Raw genomic sequence first — 20,571 nt, 5'->3', positions numbered from 1 at the left:
GAATACAAAGCGGTTTAGTCTTAAGGTGCTAGCAAAATTTTGCTGGCAAAAAAAAAATATCTCCATTGTTTATTGTCAATAGCGTAGCGATGAACGGCTCACACAAAGTCACTTAAATCAAGCAGATTTCTGTTTGTCAATGCGGCAAATCCATGTTCAATATGCGATGTTCAAAGTCTCTCACCCTCATGCGAAATTCCCGATTGCATGGATTACTATTGAAATGACTGGATTTCACCCCAAAAAATTTACAGTGGGGATTTTTTTAAACTTCTATAAATACAGTACTTCCATCCATGTTTTATGTCATTTAAAAGTGCACTCAGTATGTTTTCCTCACTGCATTGCACTAAAGTGTCAGTATAAACCCAAGACTGTTTCCATATCAGCCAGCTGATTATAAACAAAAAATTACTGAGTGCACCTTTAAATATGGCTATTGTGCCAAATGTTACAAACTTGCTGCACAGACCGTGTGTAAACCAAAGGAAAACCATGCGGGATCGACACTGCCATATTATAGTTGACATGGCAACACAAGTTTTTTTTTGACAGGCAAACCACTACCATAAAGTGATTGCCTAATTTATAATATTATTAATCCCATATTCATTATTATTCCTAACACTGAGCAAACACATACTGGATAAAGTTGTGGCATGTTCGTAGTCACACAGATTCTGAATATTCACAACCGCAAACCAAATATATAAGAGTCTCAAGCTGCCTTATTTTAAACCTCTCGATCACACTGTCCTCCTCTGATTTCATCATTCCTCCCTTTGTCCTCTGTACATTGTTTCAAATGCTGCCGAGTCAGATTACAGTGTTATCTTTATTTTGTATTTTTCCTGTTTTGTAATATGATGATATTATTATGGAGAATGTTAACAATAAAATACTGAATGCGAGTCACACCTGATGTGTTTTTGTCTGATTTCACTGACGTACTAAAGCTCATGTCAAGTTTTTGATTGTAATCTTAATTTAGTTATTCCAAATTATTTTCACATATTTTAAATGGACTACATTGCAACTTCATCATTAAAATGTGTAATTACATGTATATATAAATAGCTACATGACACAAGTTTCAGTAAAAGTGACAATAAATTACATTTCAGTTTAGCATAAATGCTTATCAGTAGGCTACCTATTTTAAAGAGAATAGAAGTAATTATGAAATTACATATAAAGTTAAAAAATTCAGCTAATTCAATTTAAATTATAATACATTATCCTTTAATTGCAATAACATATTAAACGGATTGCTCACTCACGCCAAAAAGGAAAAGTCTGTCATCAAAATCTGTTTTTTTTTCTTTTCTTTTCTTTCTAGGTAATGGTGTAACCAAACAGTAGATGAGCTTTTCAGTTGATGACCCTTTGCTTTCCATATATTTTATTTATTTCCCTACCATGGAGGTCAATGGCAACTGTTTGGTCACTGACATTTGTGTTCAGCAGAAGAAAGAAATTCATACAGGTTTAAAACAACTTGAGGGTGAGTAAATTATGGTAGATTTTTCATTTTTGGGTAAACTATCCCTGTAAATGTTCAAAAACAGTTACAGGGTTTTACAGGGTTACATGGTTCACAGTTTCTGTAAAGTGTAATTATTTTTCACTACGGTCATAATTCGCGAAATCTGTCGTGTAGCTGTATTTAGCGTTGTGTAGGACATTTTAAATGTCGTGACCCACTGAAAACTATCACAGTCAAGTGAACCTCAGCATCCTAAAGAGCCTCTGAATCGGAATGCAGGCCAAGAATCGCACGCAAAGAAACGTTCAATGAATGAAAGAAATGCCACTCGAGAGTCTCTTCCGCGTGGAGTCACGTGGTATCCAGAGGCTAACTGCGATTGGTTACATTGTTTTATAAGTACTGTTACTCTTACTTTGAAGTCAACATTGAAATCCGAGTGATAATATTTGAATAAAAATAATACTTAAATCTTGATCTGTTATCAAAATATAAAAATCTTTCAACACTTTTCAGCAGACACCATCAGTCTTCTCTAATTATTTAACCCCTTCCCTGTTCCCTCCAAAAAAAATAGCACATATAATGACTCCAATAACAAAATTCAAATCGCCACATGCATCAATCTTAAACATAAAATACTATAGGTCATGTTGAATTTTACTCTGTCGTGTATGTTGTATTTTTTATATTTGGGATATTTTTTGTATGTTTTACTACTACTACTACTACTACTACTACTATAGGCTACTACTTTTACTCTGTAATTAAATTTTCATTTTAGCATACTTTATTTGATATTTTATTTAAATTATTGTTTTACAAACAATATTGGCTGAGCAATAAAGTGTCAGTAATAACAATAAATAATAATAAATCCCTCCAACGAACTGTCATAAGTCTGATATTCATTCAGACTACATCTAAATCATAACGTGTTTACAGTATACATTTCTAAGAAAAAAATAGCACATATAATGACTCCAATAACAAAATTAAAATCGCCACATGCATCAATCTTAAACATAAAATACTAGTGTATGTTGTATTTGTTTTGTATGTTTTACTACTACTACTACTACTATAACTCTAATTTCATTTTCATTTCAGCATACTTCATTTGATATTTTATTTAACTTTTTGTTTTACAAACAATATTGGCAGAGCAATAAAGTGTCAGTAATAAAAAATAACAACATTCAATTAAATAAATATATAATACGATACTTTGAACAAGAAATGTAACCATTTAGCATGGAAGCACATTTCTCCCACATAAGACAAAAAAAAAAGATTATGTACGTCATAGTCAAGTAGAATATATATATTTTTTGGTGAAACGCTGGTGACGACTCCTGGTCAGAACAGTGTAAATGCAACAAAAACTCGGGTCAAACAAGCATAAGAAACCCTTTTACAAACACATATCAGGTTTTTTATTGAAAATAAAATCTATCAAATGCCATTATCCAATCATATAAATAGATTAAATATCAAGTGTCTGTGTGTTGATATACCGTGTGTTCTTTCGTCTATTTTGAGGGCTTGTTTTGTGTGTTCCATGGATGGCTCAGCTAACCAAGCCAATTAAAGAGTGTTAACTAGTATTATTCCTTTTAATTTGACTAATTAAAACGTGTGCAAATACAAATATATCAAACTGATCCGAGATTGAAATTACGAAACTGTTATGACGCAACGAGGCCTCGTTTACTGAAATCACGTGACTTTGGCAGTTTGATACACGGTCCCGATCCACTGACTCGAAACAAAAAGTTCGTAAAGGTTTCAAAGCTTCATGAAGCAGTGTTTTGAAATCGCCTATCATCACTACCTCACCTCTCGTGTGTTTCAGTCTATTTTCTTTTTAGTCGATGGTTTTCAGCAAAGGCTGCTTTGGACGCAGAGTGGCGCGTCTAGCTCGTGCAGAGTCTCTAGTTTCCTCTTCTGACGCGTTTCTGCTGCTTACTGGAAGATTACAGGCGCCATCTTGGATCAGGGGAGGTTTTTAAACTGGAAAAAGTCAAAGAGCAGAAAAGAAAAACAACTATTACACGTCTGCAAACCCGTCCGTTCGGGCCTGCGGTGAGGATGACACTCGGTTTAAATTCATGACATCGGTTTTAAAGTACTTTTAAAAGACTCGAACGGAAGTAAAACCGCACTGGAAAAAGACACAAACATTGGACAGGGAGATTTTTCTCTGCAGCTGGGAAAGTTGTTTTGTATTTGTTCGCTCGCAAGAGAACACATTTACCTCTAAGATATGACATCAGCTGATCCAGGTAATGTATACAACACATTTGTACACGATTATGCTGTTAAATGTCTGACTTGTGCTCGTTTTGACCATTATAAGCAGTTGGGCTGGTTAGCTCGACAGCTGTTAGCTCGACTGTTGTGATGTGGCTAATAACACAAGCATGCTGTAAAAACTGGAATAACTTTTGCCCTCGGGTGCTTTGCTGTGAGAAAAGTAGAAAAGAGCAACATGATTCAGCAACAAAGAGCAACAAGATCGGTGACAGTTTGATCTGACACTTGTAGCAGTGTGTGTGTGTGTGTGTGTGTGTGTGCGCGCGCGCGCGCTTCAGCTGTCATTCACACACAGGCCCAAAACAACATTCACATGCTCATAATGGACTGAAGTACAGGGAGATTTGTGTTGATCTTGATTCAGGTCAGCTTTACTTATTAAGAGATTTATTGATTTGTTCTACACAACAGCATCAGAGTGTTATCAAAAATGTGGGACGGTTAATTATATTTTTGATATATAAATGACTCCGTTATTACTAATACTATTACTAATTACAGGATCGTTTAAAGGAACAGCATTTATTAATAGATAAATATAAATATTTTGTATCAGCATGTCTTGTGATAAATTGAATGCATTTAAAAAATCTTACTGATCTTTAATTGATCTGTCCTGTGGGTACAAGGGTTGGACAATGAAACTAATGCCTTGTTAGTTTCATTACTGTACTGAACTGTACCGTACCGCTATGTCGAAACAAGTTGTTTCAACCTAGCTGTACAGTACAGTAATACGGTATGAAATTTTTAGCCGTTTTCATTGTCAGAAGTTGTGAATGGTACCCTAATTCTGAACCGTACCACTTTTTTGGGACCCTTCCTTTGGGGTCTGGCACAGTAGTCCGGTACTAAAGGGTGGAGCCAGACTCACTGCAGAACTGTGATTGGTTGACAGAGAATCGTGTCTTGCGCGGGCTACAAGGGGATTGACAACACAAAAAGTGCCATTTTTTAATACAGTTAACACAATACTCGTTCTTCTTGTGACAAACAGCCACATGCCGAGAAGCAAGAACAAGATCTGCTGTGTGTTCTCCATTGTTATTTACTGTGTTGCTTTCTTCTTCGCGCGAGAATGACATTGATTGCTACTTTCGCCACGCCTATAACGGTACTGTTGGCGTTGAAAACACAAGTCGGGTCAGAGTTTACCGTCCCAAATCGTACCGAACTGTCCTGTACCGCTCGGTGGAAACGAGGCATAAGGGTGTGACACTTGGCATGTTTGCTTCAATTAAAACAAACCCTGGTGCGATTGCTCTGTTAGGGTGTTTTCACCCCTGAGCGTTTGTTTCAGAACCTGGTGCGTTTTGGCACATTTGGTGCACATTTTGGTACGCTTTGAAAGTTTGCCTTGTGAAAGCGTACCAAATCAAGAAAAAAATGCAACATTGTAACAAATTAAGTCCCAAAGAACCAAACAAACAATCTATATGTGCATGGAAACAGTGCGGTTCATTTGAATAAGTGTGAACGCTCACATTCAAACCCTGGTGACACCAAACAAGCGGACCAAGACCCCTGAAAAGATGAGTCTCCCAAACCATCACTGATCCACCCTGCGCCTCACTCTGGGCAGCAACAGTCTGTGTGTTGGGCCACTTTGGGGCTTCTCCACACTGTGACTCCCATGGATGTGGGAAAAAACAATGAAGTTGGACTGATCAAGTCAAATCCCATTTATTTGTATATCACTTTCTACAATACAGATTGTTTCAAAGCAGCTTTACAGAGATACCAGGACAATAATGCAAAAAAAAGTTTGTTTCCAGAAGAAAATAGCCTCACAGTCCAGCTTAAGTAAGTTCAGTGATGTTTCATTTTTGTTTTAAAAACGTTATTAATTTAGTTAAAGGGCAGGGCAGTTCTCCTCTGGCCAGTGTATGATTATGATTCACAATAGATCAGAGAACAATACATGTTTCACATTTTCCACAGCCCAAGATTTAAACTGTCGGCACCATTGAAACACACATTGGACATTGAAACCGACATTTGGCATTGGCACGAGTGACCTGTTGCCCTACCACTTTAGTTTTTACACAAGCTGACACTAAACATGTTGAGTTGCATTAACATCTTATCTTAAGTGGGTGCAGTAGACAAATCAAGTTTACATCAGTAGTCTTTACTGAAAATCATTAGTTCCCATTCTAAAACATTTTTGAGTAGGTGTACTATAGGTACCCAACATGCATTGCAACATGAAGCTTTTCATTTGAGTGTCACCATTATTGAGATTCATATGCTGATTGTTGATGTCTGTGTGACAAAATAACATGGCATTTAAAAAAACATTCTGCATAATGTTTTTACAATTGTTCAAATTATAACAATTCTGTTGGATTTCCTGCTGTAAAAATCACAGGACCTTCATATCAATCAGCGTTTCCACCGAAATGACCCGGAACAATTTATCCCAGGAACTTTTTTTTGCCCCAGACCGGTTGCTTTCTCCATTTACACCGCGGTCTAATGTACAGGGGAGATTATAAACTGCGCGCGTCCGCTCCTCCCAGTCTGCGACGGACAGTAATCAGTTTTGAGCGCCACATTTATAATAAGTATGGAGGAGATTCAAACTGTGCTGCAGTTGTGTGTGATGTATTGGTTTACTAACGAGGTAATTAACAAAACGGCAGAAAAGAGACGAGCACTGATACTAAAGCATGTTCAGAAAGCTCGTAATGCTATAAAATTAGACGATACGGACATTGACCGTGAGACGGCTGGGACGAACGCGCAGAAAATTTCCTGTTACACAAATATGCTTTAATAAAGCCTGAACCTCGTCGTCGGTCCAGCTGTGTGTGTTTTTATTTAAATTAAATTCCATATTTGCAGACAGAGAACTCTTAATGCATGAAGTCACGAAACCGCAATAGATTTTTAAAAATGCCGGTTAAAATAAAATGCTGCGTGGAGTCATCCAATCAAAATGCGGCGTGAACACAACCAATCAGCATGTTCAGCGCACAAGTCCCGCCCCCGAAAGTTCCTGGACTTTGAGAAAGTACTACCTCGCCAGCAGGGACTTTCGTTTCGTAAGTTCCTAGTTCCTGGGGAAAGTTCCCGCAGTTGAAACTTGGCTATATGGAAAGACTCAGACAATAAGAGATTAAACTCTAGATGAAATGAGGTGCTACTGATTTATAATCTTTATTGATGACAACATCATATGCAGTCATAGTCACTAGATCACTTTACTCTTGGCTTTTTTGCTATAACAATTGTGCCTTTTAAACACACAGGTAAAGCAGCCTGAGAAAAACTAATGTTCAAATGTCAAGGGCCCAACTAAAGCCAACACTTATCACCATTATGGTGACTACAAATTAAACAGTAATTCATCAACATCTAAACCTCTGTTAATTCTCAATAGCGTCTTCTGCCGAGGCCTGTGCGCGTCCCGCCAGGTGTAGAGCCCCTTGGACGCACGTTAGACGCGGGTCTTTTCACGTGACCAGGCAGGTTTTTGAATTCGCCCCCTCCCCTTCCTTATGAAACTAAACATACCAAGTTATCTCTGCTAAAGCTGTGGTTTTATTGGATTCAATCTGGGTTTAGTTACCTAGACATCCCTTTCAGAAGCTTCCTCTTGCGTCGACAGTTACTCCTGTTGGATGTGGTTCGTCTTTCATGGAGGAATGCCGACGACATTGCCCTATACCATAGTTCTTGATAAACCACACAGACTTGCTGTCCTGGTCACAGATGAGCCAGCGACACGCGCACCAAAAATGCTCCTCTTTTAGCTCTGATACGTCTCCTATTATCTTGTATTGATTGCAATATTTTATGTAGGCACAAGTAACCCACGTAAAGTTGATAATTCCGTGAATAACTGCAATTGCAGATTTCGAACAGAGACAAAGAGGAAAAACTGCGGACTGCAACTTTAAAAAATGACAATATTTGGCCCTTTAAAAGGCTTTTTCCAAAAGGTAACATCTTGAAAAAGGGGGGTCGTTTTATATACAGGTGTCTTCGACTTGAAGTGATGTGCGGACTGATCGGTCTCTGTGACAAAGTGGATCAAAGATCAAAGTACTGCGAAAGTGATTCGAAAGCATTTTTGAAAGATTTGAAAGTCTGCTCTCTAATCGCTCTCACGGTACTTTAATGTCATCGGCCTGTGCAGCTTCAAGTCGAACACACCTTATGTATATGTACCTACCGTGCGTTAGGCCTAATGTATATTAAAACATATAGGCCTATACCACAAAAACATCATGGGACACCAAATTACCCTTTTTTAAGTTTATTTTTTTAACTAGTCACTAATTAGCTTGCCTGGCCAATATGTCAGTGTAACTTTTCTAGATATCGAGGATCTGGAGATGAAGGCACATACACAACTTTATTTTATCTCCTCTTTATATATACAGTACATATAATTGATAGTTATCAGTCCTGCTCTGTGTGTGCTGTGTTTTAGATATGGCTGAGGTCTCTTCCCTGGCCATGGCCACACCAGCGAAGGCCAACAAGCGACAAGCCAGGTAAGTCTGACTGAGCCAACTCTTTAAAAGATATAAAAGTACTAATCATTATTAAATTAGTGCTTAAAGATGTATGCCCATGTTCAGTTGATCTCCGCTGTCAACAGGATCATTCTGTTGCCATTTTCAGATTTTTTTTTTTCTTTGGAGCTCAGAAGGAAATAACTTGGAGAGTGTGCAAACAAGCTTTTTTCCATACAGTGGAATTTAATGGCCATTGAAACCTTCAAGTTTCCAAAAAGGAGAGAAAACACCATACTTGTACGCCAGGCTCCTGACCGCATTAGGAAGAATGTTCACTTTATGGTGCTTTATTATGCTTTTTGTTGTTTTTGGAGCTTGACGGTGTACAGACACTTTGTAATTCCTTTGATTGATTAAGAAAGCCTTGAACATTCCTCTTAACATGCTCTTTAATGGTAGAAAGAATCTCACAGGGGTTTGGATGATTACTTCCCCTTAATATGCTTCACATGTGAACGTAACAGTGGCTTTCCAGAGGCAAATTCACAGGAATGACATTTTGGTTTTGGCCAACAACAGTGTGCTTGTTTCTTCAGTGTCTGTGGTCGATTTGATTCAGGCGTCAGTGTGTTCTTGCTCTGGCCGTTGAACCGTCTGTCGAGTGGGTGGAGAAATGTGGGAATGTTTGAATGCCTTTGCAGTTGTGCAATATTACTGACTAATGTGAATTTCCCTGGTTTCCAGCTCTGACTTTGAAGATGATGAGGGAAGTAAATTGTTCAGGTTAGTCATGATCTGTGACTCAAGGGTACGACTTTGCTTGAACTTTGATGAGCTGTGTGTCTTGTGGCTGTGTTTAACAATTTGCCTTGTCTTTCGTTCTGGCTTCTCTTTCTTCAGGTGTGATGATGACGGAGGTGGGTCGAATGACAAGGAGAGATTTGCCAGGTATTGATTGATTGAAATCAGTGTGCATGAGAAGTACAAATATGGTAATCTGATCTTCTGTAGATTCTCAAGAATCTCTTTAGCCTAATCTCTGTTATTGCTCAAAGTTGACTGGCATTGCCTAGATGTGCTGGTCAAGTTTCCAAACACTCTTACCGTCATCGTTTTTTTGGCCAATCAGAGAGTCCTGACCCGAACTCATGCCTTTGAATGAGCCTTCATTGCTGTGTTTTCAGCCAGTTTTTAAACTTAATTTAAATGTTAAATAAGTTTGTCTTCACTTATTATTTACACAAAATTTAATGCATAATAACTTTTTATTTGCAAGATGATGAACTGGATGCCACTCCGTGAATTAAACATGCAATATATTGAGGTCATGTGACAATATAAGACATGTGATAGCATTCTGCTGTTTGACACATTTAAGGCAAGACACTACAAGCTAAATCATAATTTTTTCATGCACTGGTCAATTTTGAGATTTTGGCCTATTTTGCTTTTAATTTGTCTTCTTTCCGACTAGTGGAAAGATAACATCCAGATACACATTTAAAGGGGCTTTCACACCGGAGGAACCTTTTCATAGTTCCTAGAACTATTGGCGGAAGTACCCATTTTTTTTGTTTGCACCGCAGGAACTAGGAACAATTTTAGTTCTAGGAACTCCTTTTGGAGGATCTAATGTAGGTCCTACTTCAGAGTCGGTCTAAACCAGCACTATAGAAACTACCAGTGACGCTGATTGGCCGAAAGCACGCGAAACACCAGGACCCGCCATTTAAAAAAAAAAGCTGTGTAAACGCACAGATTATAGCCTATATATTTATATTTACTATGAACATGGGAAACAGTGATAGATGGACCTCTTAACCTTTACCCTGAGGAGAAAATCCAACGCAGCTTTGAAGGGACCAAGAGAAACATGATTATGTATTTCTGCTCAGCAACACTGGACATCAACCACACGGCAAACGCTACTAACTTTTCATTACCGTCTACTTTCTATGTATAACAGTTCTATCTAATAACGTGTTAGACAGATTGTAAACTAATGAACACGGAGAATGCGAACACTGTGAGCTCAGGCTCGCGTTCTCAGCTCTCCAGCATGAACTTTCTGGAAAACTTGCTGTTACCACCTTTGAACTGCAACTGGTCCATGAGGATTGAACTTCGGCCTTCCTTTTACCCCAGATCTTTGCAGAGTATATTTGGGCTGCATACTGTTTTACTCTGTATGCAGTAAAATGGTACTCAGTATACACTGTGTAGTATGCAGTTAGTCTAGTATTTAATTGTGAACACAGCCCAAGAGTCTGTCAGTGTCTTACACTTTATTTCAGTTGTTTCTTCTATCCCTCTCTTCTTTTCTCAGGCCGTTTGAAGAGGCTTTTTCTTTCAGCTTTCATGAGATCGTTCATACACATTTGTTTATCATGGAGATGCGAGTGTCGTCTCATTTGAGGAGCACATTGATGCAGTCTTTATTTGCTTATTCATCCATCTCTCTTTCTCTTTCTCCTCCTCGTTTGCTTGTTGTTGCTTTCTCTCGACCTTTCTCTGTTCCTGCTCTCTTCTCCCCACGCTTCCATGCACCGCCCATCTCTCATGCTCCTGCTCTGACCTCCTGACCCCAGGGAGAATCACAGCGAGATCGAGCGGAGGCGGAGAAATAAGATGACCGCTTACATCACAGAGCTGTCAGACATGGTGCCCACCTGCAGCGCACTGGCACGCAAACCAGACAAGCTCACCATCCTGCGCATGGCTGTGTCCCACATGAAGTCTCTCCGAGGGAGCGGCAACACCAGCACCGATGGAGCCTATAAACCGTCCTTTCTCACAGACCAGGTCAGACATGATCAGTGTAGATAAGAACCAGCTGTCGGTTTTAAGAGCAACTGCTATTTTAAAAGACTTTCAACCAAAGTGTTAAAAAATGCCTACCCTACCTTTAAAAGAAGTATTAAAACTTAGCGTGTGTGTTTTGTTTTTGTTTTTTTTCATTCCACTGACCTGCGTCTCGCTTATTTAACAGCAAAAACGCATTCTGTGTGAATGCCCTCTTAAGAATGTTCTTATCTTTTTCTTTACTTAAGACATAAGAGAAATTCTTGAAACGAATCATCTTAAACATCATTGTAAATAACCTCTGAAAGCTAGGATAACCTCAAACTTGTCTTTAATTCCCTAATGCAGGGGTGTCCGCTCCTGCTCCTGGAGGGCCACTGTCCTACAGAGTTTAGCTTACGGTAAACACACCTGAACCAGCTAATCAAGGTCTTACTAGGCATATGAAACTAGAAGCTTCCAGGTAGGTGTGTTGAGGTAAACAGGACAGTGGCCTTTCAGGACTGACTTTGGACACCTCTGTCCTAAATGGACACGATGAAGGAAAAATATGTCAATGCAATCCTCTCGCAAATGTTTTGCGGTCCCAGAGGACTTTGCATTTACTTGCGAAAAAACAAAGTTTTGTGAGAGAACTTGGTTTCTTGGGGGAACGCAAAAAAGTTTTGTTACAGAATGCAAAGATTTGTGACCTTGCAAACCTTTTGTGTTCCCCGAGAAATTTTGCGTTCACTCGCAAAACGTTTGCGTTCTCCCGAGAACATCCAAGGTTGCTCGCAAAACTTTTTTGTTCCCCTGAGAAAATTTTTAAATGTATGTTTTTTTCCTCCTATCTCATATTTTTTTCACCACCATGTCTCTTTAGGGTCTCCGTAAATTCCTATATTTAATGGGTTGTTTTAAATATTGAGCATTACATTTTAAATTCTGTTAAGGGTTTCACTGCCACCAAATATTTATGTAGCTTTCTTTCTATAGGAGCTGAAGCACCTGATTTTAGAGGCAGCTGATGGTTTCCTGTTTGTTGTGTCATGTGACACCGGACGCGTCGTTTATGTTTCGGACTCAGTCACACCGGTTCTGAACCAGTTACAAAAGGATTGGCTTGGATCATCACTGTATGACCAGCTTCATCCAGACGACTCTGAGAAGCTCCGAGAGCAGCTTTCCACCAGTGAGAACAACAACAGCGGTAAGAAACGTCTCCACGACTTTCATCTTTTCTGTTGTCAGTCTTTTTCTGTTTAAATGGTCCTTCTCTTGTCTGACTTAAGGTCGAATGTTGGACATGAAAACAGGCACGGTGAAGAAAGAGGGTGGTCAGACATCTGTGAGGATGAGTATGGGTGCACGCCGCTCCTTCATCTGCAGGATGAGGTGATGCATAGGGAGACAGACAGACGGACCTATTGTAACCCTATAAAGCCCACTGTATCATATTTGATAAACGCATTTCTAAGCCCTCTAAATTATCAACATGATCAAAACTGCTGAAAAACCTGTTGCACACAATCTACTACATACCTTCTGTCGTCTGATTGATAGTTCATACTTGTTTAGCTTGTAAAAGGCCTTTTAGTATAATTGTAACATGAACACTTGCTGGACTGAAGCAACTTTACTTGATTACACATACATGAAGTATGTTAAAATGTGAGTATCAAATATGATCCATCAGGCTTTTGAGGAGTTTATTTGTTCATCTCTCAATCATCACTGTATTTCATTTCATTACATGTTTTAAAACTGCAGAGCCTTGCCCATAAAACTAAGAACTGATATTTATACGATTTTATGTAAGTATCTGCTATACTGATTTACAGTACAAGCTATCAGAATTTAATCTTACTTTTTAGCCATATAAATATCAGCATCTGCAAGAAATTGGGTTTTTCCTCCCGGACTATGACATATTCTAACTGTATCGTACTATATGAGCCATAAAAACCTGATATGTCACATAACATAATACACATATGCAAACTTTTATTATTATAATTTTTTGTTCCATTTAATAAGAAAGATTTTCCTGATTATTTCATATATCAGGCTTTACAGGGTTAAGTTCACAAAAGTATAAAATATTAGCAAAAATGTTTTGCTTCACATATTCAATTCCTGTGTATACATTAGTACTGCACAACTCACCCAGTAGGTCAAGTTATATGTCGTTTGCATGCAAGTATATATTTTTGAAAAAGTATTCAATTGATTTTAAAATTTCTCAAATGCTACACTGATTGTAATGTGTGTTTTCAGATGTGGAGTATGTCCAGTAGAGCCAGTATCCATGAACAGACTCAACTTCCTGAGAAACAGAAACAGGTAAAGCATCTCTCCGTCTCTGTCTCATGATCTCAGTCCACAAACAGACATAGATGAAGATCATCTCTTCTTCTGCAGGAATGGATTGGGTCCTCCTAAGGACGGTGAACCGCAGTATGTTGTTGTGCACTGCACAGGCTTCATCAAATCCTGGCCTCCTGCAGGTCAGTAGCACAATACACTGACCCTGTTGTTCACTGATATTACCAGTTCAGTCAGAAAAACAGCTGGAACTGATATCATCCTTCTAACTCTTTCTCTTTCTTTCAGGAGTGACTCTCGCTGAAGAGGAGGCTGATAATAATCAGGGAAATCGTTGTTGTCTAGTCGCCATTGGAAGGCTACAGGTGCTTTTTTCTTCCATTTTATTTAAATTTCCAATGAATTAGTTTAGTCACATTTGAAGGAATAATTCTGTCGTCATTTACTCAAAACTTGCCTCATATCTTCCTAAAAAGGAGAAGTTTTGCAGACTGTTAATGCTGCTTTCTCTTCACTTTGTATGTAAAAGAGTAACATCAACTTTCTACTAAACATCTACCTTTGTGTTCAAAAGACAGTCATATAGGTTTGGAACAGAATAGGGTGAATAAATTATGACCGTGTTTACTTTTAGATTAACTATTTATTAAATGTCTCATTAATGACCGACACCTCAAAAAAGACTAGTTCATCTAAAAATGAAAATTCAGTAATTTTTTTATTCACCCTTGTGTCGCTCCAAGCCCGTAGACTTTTGTTCATCTTTAAAACGCATGAAACAAATTCAATGTTACTAAATTCAATGAAACCTGAGAGATTTCTCTCTCAATTGAAAGTACATTCCAGTAATAAACTTTTATTCACATAAACATTGATCAAAGCACATACATAGAGCTCATCAAATAGCTCATCAAATAGCCGATTTTCACGTGACTGCACTGCAGTAAACACTCCTTATTTCGGAAGGAGGGGCTTAATCGAAATAGGCATGTTTAAGCCAGACTGGGGAGAGAGGTGCTGTAATAATGCGTTTTTTGAACAATCAAGCATGAAAACATCTAGTCTAGTACACCCAAAAACGAAATCAAGACTTCATAAAAGGGCATAATAGGATCCCTGTAATATATGTGTTTCAAAGATGAATGAAAGTCTTATGGGTTTGGAATGAAATGAAGGCGAGTAAATAATGAAAGAATTTAAAAAGAAAAAATTGTGTGAACTATCCCTTGTAGTTCCTCTCTGATCTCTGTTTTTCATGCAGGTCACCTGTTGCCCAGGCGACAAAAACATAAATAACATCAGTGTTCCAGTGGAATTTATTTCCCGCCACAACTGCCAGGGCATGTACACCTTTGTGGATCACCGCTGTCTAGCAACAGTGGGCTACCAACCTCAGGTGAGCCAGGCTGGACCTCATGGCCAAAGAAGTCATTTCTGAAGAGCAGGGTGTTATGATGCCTCTGCATTTCCTGAGTACAGCCGATCAGCTTCAGGGTTTCATTGTCTTGCTTAGTGATGCACCAAAATGTCACAACTGAACTGAACATATTAAAATATCTATAAAATGGTTTTGGAGGGCTGAAATCATTGACGTTTAATTAGCGTTTTTCCAATGCCGAGTTTTGACGGCGTCAGTGTCCATTTCATGCATGCAACGTGGATTTACTGCAACAAGTAAACATGCCAGCCGTGTGGACGCCAGGGCTGGCTTGACAAGAACGATTTCTAGTTTTTCATTTTGATGAACCGAGCTCTTTTAATCTATTCTGTTCTGCCATCCAATAATATAATGCACTATATTACATATTCACTGTATTTTTAATTAACATTATTTAATGAAGCAAGTTACAGCCCCCTTTTAAATGGTTTCATTTCATGAGATGAAAGATAATTAATTGAAAAGTTGATATAGAAACTTCTTTATGTAAATTTTTTATGTTTATGTATACAGTTTTTATTTGGGTGTTGATTTATTAAATAAATTGGATGAATTAATAGATTATTTTTGGTTTCAGCTAAATGAAAGCTTTAATTTTGCTTTGGTGTTTCAGTAAACTATTCACTTCATTCACTAGTGTTGTGTGTTGTTATGTGACGCAGGAGTTACTGGGGAAGAGCGTCCTGGAGTTTGCACACCCAGAAGACCAAGGCTTAGTGCAAGACAGCCTTCAGCAGGTGTGTGGGTTTGCATGGGACATCACACTGAAATATTCAACACGTTACAACACTGTTAAAAATTGTATGATCGTTAAGTTATGACAACGTGATTTTACAATGCTCATCAAAATAAGTTAAGCAATTTTCAACTTTTATTTATTATTCATACCATATTCAACTAATTTAAGTCGGTTTAATGTAATTTAAGTTGAAATGACTTAAACATCCAAGTTGATTTAAAAATGTAAGGCAGCAAATAATTTTTTTACAGTGAAGTTATTGTAATTCATATATTTTATTTTGTGCATGGCTAGAAATTTTTGCTTTTATAAAATGCCTGCAATAGCAATAACATACGCCAATGTTCGATACATAACTAAATGTATCATTAATAACAATCAACACAATATGGTGTATGCCATGTAAATTGGCAAATTGACAAAATTCAGTTAATGTGCAATTAAAGCTGTGTATGGATCTGAACATTTTCTTTTCATAACATACTGTAGCTTTAAGGCCGGTCACTCTAAGGAGAATAGCTATTACGATAAAGCTAGTTCTGAAAACCACTTTCAGAATGATTTTTTCCAGCTTGAAAATGATGAAAAATTCAGTCAGTCAGAATCCACCCTTACTTTAAAGAGCTTGAGCATTTAAAGCTGCAGACGACTAAACTGCAGCGCACGCTTACGATATTGTCCGCTGGTGTGGACGCTAATATAGTTATTGTTATCTGTATAGTTATAGTTATAGATCTAGATTTGAATGGGCCTTAATCCTTTGTGTATGTATAAGTGACCTTTGACCCTCGATGTAGGTGGTGAAACTGCGAGGTCAGGTGCTTTCGGTGATGTTCCGGTTCCAGTCTAAATCCCGCGAGTGGATCTGGATGAGAATGAGCTCGTTCACCTTCCAGAATCCTTTCTCTGAAGAGATCGAGTACATCATCTCCACCAACGCCAATGTCAAGTTAGTATTGAAATGCATCACGTAAACACAAGACCACACACACACACACACACACACACACTCTTGAAGGTGATGAACTACACTTGTGTGAACTGACTTTATTGCAGAAGTTGTTTGCTGACATGATGTGCTATGATAATGCTGTGTACATTGAAAGTGTTTAAGTGCCGTGACATGATGCCAAGCCAACAGCAAATCTGTGGGGTAGTTGTTGCCCCCCGTCGGCTCACACCTGTGGTGGCAACTCACCCGATTCAGCGTGTTTTGGTGAGAGAGATCACTCTAAATTGGCTGTTCAGTTCAGCGAAAGAATCAGTGCAAAAGCGAGCAAGTCAAGATGGCAGAGACAGAAGGCTGTTCTAGTTTTACTTTGTCTTCCCTGAGCATCCCAATATCCAGATATTTTCATAACCGCCGCCTGGAATGAAGAAAGTGATGAGCGTGATTGATATTCAAAATGGTAAGAAAGTGCTGCTTTGTTTACAGTTTATCTGAAGTCCTTGTTTCGGTTTTCCTTTTTGAAGGACAAATATAGACTGTTGACTAATACCTGCTGATATAGACAGGTGTGTCCTCACACACACATGCCAGTGACCACAACAGTCGTCTTTTGTAGCCGTTTGTTCTTTAACGCCGGCTCGGCTTGATGTGTCACGGTCTGAACACTTTCAGATTGTCTTAGCCTCGTGTTATTCAGTGTTGTCTCATGTAGTATGACTTCATAAAAGTGTGTTTATGATTGAAGGTTAATTCCTGTTGAGGTAATCATATGTAAAATTTGTTTGAAGGCATGTGTTTATGTCTGGGTCTTATTCCCCCCCCTATAATAAAAAAAAAAAGACATGATAATATAATTTTCTATACAAGAAACTGTAGATAAAGACGAATATATAAAGAAAACTGTGCTGCTTTTATGTATTGACTGTGAAATGTGACATGCCGTGACAATTAAGCACATTTACCTCCTCCCCAGTTCTCCTATAATGTAATGCAGAAATATATTTGTAGTATTTCAGTTATTAACACTACCGCGAAAAATATTTGGGGTCGGAAGTCTTTTATGCTTACCAAGACTGCATTTGTTTGATGAAAAATACAGTAAAAACAGGAGTATTGTAAAATATTATTACAATAAAATAACTATTTTCTATGAGAATAATGTAATTTTACAGTGCAGACTGTGATGTAAAGTGTAATTTATTCCTGTGATCAAAGCTGTATTTTCAGCATCATTACTCCAGTCTTCAGTGTCACATGATCCTTCAGAAATCATTATATGATGATTTGCTGCTCAAGAAACATTGCTTAATATTATCAATGTTTTGGTGCTTCATATTTTTGTGGACACCATAATACTTTTTTCTCAAAATTATTTGATTAGAAAATTCAAAAGAACAGCATTTATTTAAAATAGAAATATTTGTATTATTATTTTTATACAAAATTAAATAGAAATGTCTTTACTGTCAATTTTGGTTAATTAACTTACTGAATTAAAGTATTAATTTATTGAAAAAAGACTTACCCCAAACCTTTAAATGTTAGTCTAATTTATGCTGGTTTAAATAAAGTAATTACAGTAATAAGAATCTCCATTGCGAGTCAAATTAACATGATAATTATGTTTATTAAAGGGGTCATATGATGCGATTTCTTGTTTTTCTTTTCCTTTAGTGTGTTATGTAGCTGTTAGTGCAAGTATAAGATCTATATTTTTACAAAGCTCAGTCTCAAACCCAAAGAGATCTTCTTTATAAGAGTTTAGCCTCAGCCACGGCTTCCTAAACGCTTCATTCAAACACAGTGTGTGGGGCAGAGCTTCATAACGCCGCCCAAATAGACACGCAAACAATGAAGCCATAACTTTTATTCTTGGTGTTTTTATTTTATTTTTTATTATCCAACGAACTTTAGTTGTATACAATATAGCATATATAATTTACATCTTATTACAGGCAAAAACAAACAAAATAAAAAAACAGACAAACATGCCAGAGTGTACAAATCGATTAATTAATTAACAAAACTGTATTATTCATTAAAGGGATAGTTCACCCAAAAATGAAAACTCTGTCAGTAATTACTCACCCTCATGTTGTTCCAACCCCGTAAGACTTTCCTTCATCTTTGGAACACAAATTAAGATATTTTTGATGAAATCTGAGAGCTGTCTCACTCCTTAACAGGCTGCGAGGTAATTGCATCTGCCGGCCCAGAGAAGTTACTAAAAACATCGTTAAAATAGTCCAAGTGACTACAGTGACTTAACCTTAAGTTAATCAAGCGACGAGAATACTTTTTGTGTGCAAAAAAACTAAAATAAGAATTTTATTCAAGTATTAATGTTCTTCCGCGTGGGCCTCTGAGTGAGTTCACGAGAGCGCTATGCGTGAGAACTGGGAAGATGACGCAGATGGGTCTGGTGGTCGATTAGCTTGACACCAGTATTCTCCGGATCAGATTCAGGCTTGAACTGATAAGGTAGAACCGACATCATCACCTGTCATTATTGCTTTGGGAGCTGATGTTCCAAATATGGTAACGGGCGTGACATTTCTGTCACACGCTTACGGTTTTTGGGCCAATCACAATGCACTGGATCGCTGGCCAATCAGAGCACACCGTGCTTTTCAGAGCGATGAGCTTTGTAAAAAATCTACGCGTTTCAGAAAGGCGGGGCTTAGAGCAACAATAATGTACAGTGTGTGTAAAATTATGACTTTTTTTTTTTAACCTAAAACCGCGTAAACGCAAAAATGCATTAAACCAAATACACACAATAATGTTATTTTTAGAACCATTATATGACCCCTTTAAAATTAAACACCTGGACACAATTATGAAGAGAATTTTAGGAAAATGTGCTTAATTTAATTTTGCTTGCAAAACATATTTTCACATTTGTTTTTGAGTTTTGAGGTGAACCACGATTCAGACATGTTTTGCCTAGATTGAGCCGTATGTGTCTGAGAGTGAGCGTGTTAATTCAGCTCCACTCTCTGTCTCCACCAATGCCTCTGGTTTTGCGTGACAGTAGAGGTCCGAATCAGGATTCCCTGTCCCCCCTTTCCTCCCCGGGGGTGTCACTGCCCCCTTCACTGGGGCAGAGCAGTCCTAACTGCCCCTCCACACCCAGCCCAGGTCAAGTCTCAGCCAGGTGAGAGCAGTGGGTCTCTCTCTCTCTCTCTCTCTCTCTCTCTCTCGGGTGACCCTGTCGGTGGCAGATTAACCAGCATGCTCTCTTCCGTAGGCAGCTGTGGTGTTGGCCGGTGGTGGGTTTGATGGTCATGGCGCCAGGACTGCACTGACGTCCGTGTTGTTTTCTCTTCTTCAGGCAGTTGCAGCAGCAGCAGGAGATAGACGGAGGGATCGGCAGAGATGCAGCCTATGAAACCAATCAGGCCACTCTTCCTCAGGTGAACACACTTCTTCTACACCTGTGCTACTCCAACTCGGCTCCATGCTGTCAGAATGTGTGTTGTTGTTTCATAAAAGCACCAGTCGTCTGATTATTCAATTCACAAGTTTTTAAAAATGGTCACACCTTGGTTGTTCGTAGTCATTTTTGCTGTTGGTCACACATTTATTTTTAGTTATTAACTACTGTACTTGCATTAAAATACAATTGTTAGATACAATGTACTTGTGTTGATGTTGTATTGCAAACACTTTAAGGGTGGGTTATGTAAGAGAACGGTCAACAGTACTTGTATTGAAAAAATACCTGCATGTAATTACAGCTGTGATTAATGTCTGTAATTACAATGTAAAAACATGTATGTACACAATAAGTGCATTGTATCAAATTATTAATTTAAATGTTAGTACATAGTACTTAGATGCTTAATATAAAGTAGCATCTTGTTGTTTAAAGAAAAGTTATAACACTAACTTCCTTGAGGTTGTAACAATAAAATGATGCACTTTTAAGTTTTAAATAAAAACGAAAATCGTTCAGAAATGACCGAACAGCCTAAGATGGTGAACTAATTACAAAATATGAATATATGATGTGAACTGTTTCTGCTGTCTCACTTCAATAACAGAACTCATTTTTCTCAGTTT

At 38.1% G+C, this 20,571-nt stretch overlaps 1 protein-coding gene across 5 annotated transcripts in view; it reads left to right on the top strand.

Moving 5' to 3' along the window:
* The first annotated feature begins 3,178 nt into the window (after nucleotides 1-3,178).
* Nucleotides 3,179-20,571, top strand: part of arnt (aryl hydrocarbon receptor nuclear translocator) — a 21,709-nt gene continuing 4,316 nt past the window's right edge. Inside the window, exons 1-15 of one of the 5 annotated variants that reach the window (XM_079624923.1) lie at nucleotides 3,179-3,771; nucleotides 8,244-8,307; nucleotides 9,016-9,054; nucleotides 9,172-9,219; nucleotides 10,860-11,073; nucleotides 12,052-12,265; nucleotides 12,348-12,450; nucleotides 13,333-13,398; nucleotides 13,477-13,562; nucleotides 13,669-13,745; nucleotides 14,642-14,776; nucleotides 15,481-15,555; nucleotides 16,355-16,506; nucleotides 19,544-19,663; nucleotides 19,841-19,922. In XM_079624923.1, coding sequence (XP_079481049.1) covers nucleotides 3,753-3,771; nucleotides 8,244-8,307; nucleotides 9,016-9,054; nucleotides 9,172-9,219; nucleotides 10,860-11,073; nucleotides 12,052-12,265; nucleotides 12,348-12,450; nucleotides 13,333-13,398; nucleotides 13,477-13,562; nucleotides 13,669-13,745; nucleotides 14,642-14,776; nucleotides 15,481-15,555; nucleotides 16,355-16,506; nucleotides 19,544-19,663; nucleotides 19,841-19,922 — 1,494 coding nt within the window. In that variant the 5' untranslated portion in view covers nucleotides 3,179-3,752. Of the gene's footprint in view, nucleotides 3,772-8,243; nucleotides 8,308-9,015; nucleotides 9,055-9,171; nucleotides 9,220-10,859; nucleotides 11,074-12,051; nucleotides 12,266-12,347; nucleotides 12,451-13,332; nucleotides 13,399-13,476; nucleotides 13,563-13,668; nucleotides 13,746-14,641; nucleotides 14,777-15,480; nucleotides 15,556-16,354; nucleotides 16,507-19,540; nucleotides 19,664-19,840; nucleotides 19,923-20,571 lie in introns of all 5 variants that reach the window. The other 4 variants (XM_079624920.1, XM_079624921.1, XM_079624922.1 and 1 more) reach the window with 4 other exon arrangements.

Source organism: Phoxinus phoxinus (genome assembly GCF_949152265.1).
Source record: "Phoxinus phoxinus genome assembly, chromosome: 10".
Lineage (NCBI taxonomy): Eukaryota > Metazoa > Chordata > Actinopteri > Cypriniformes > Leuciscidae > Phoxinus > Phoxinus phoxinus.
This window is presented reverse-complemented; position numbering and strand designations above follow the sequence as displayed.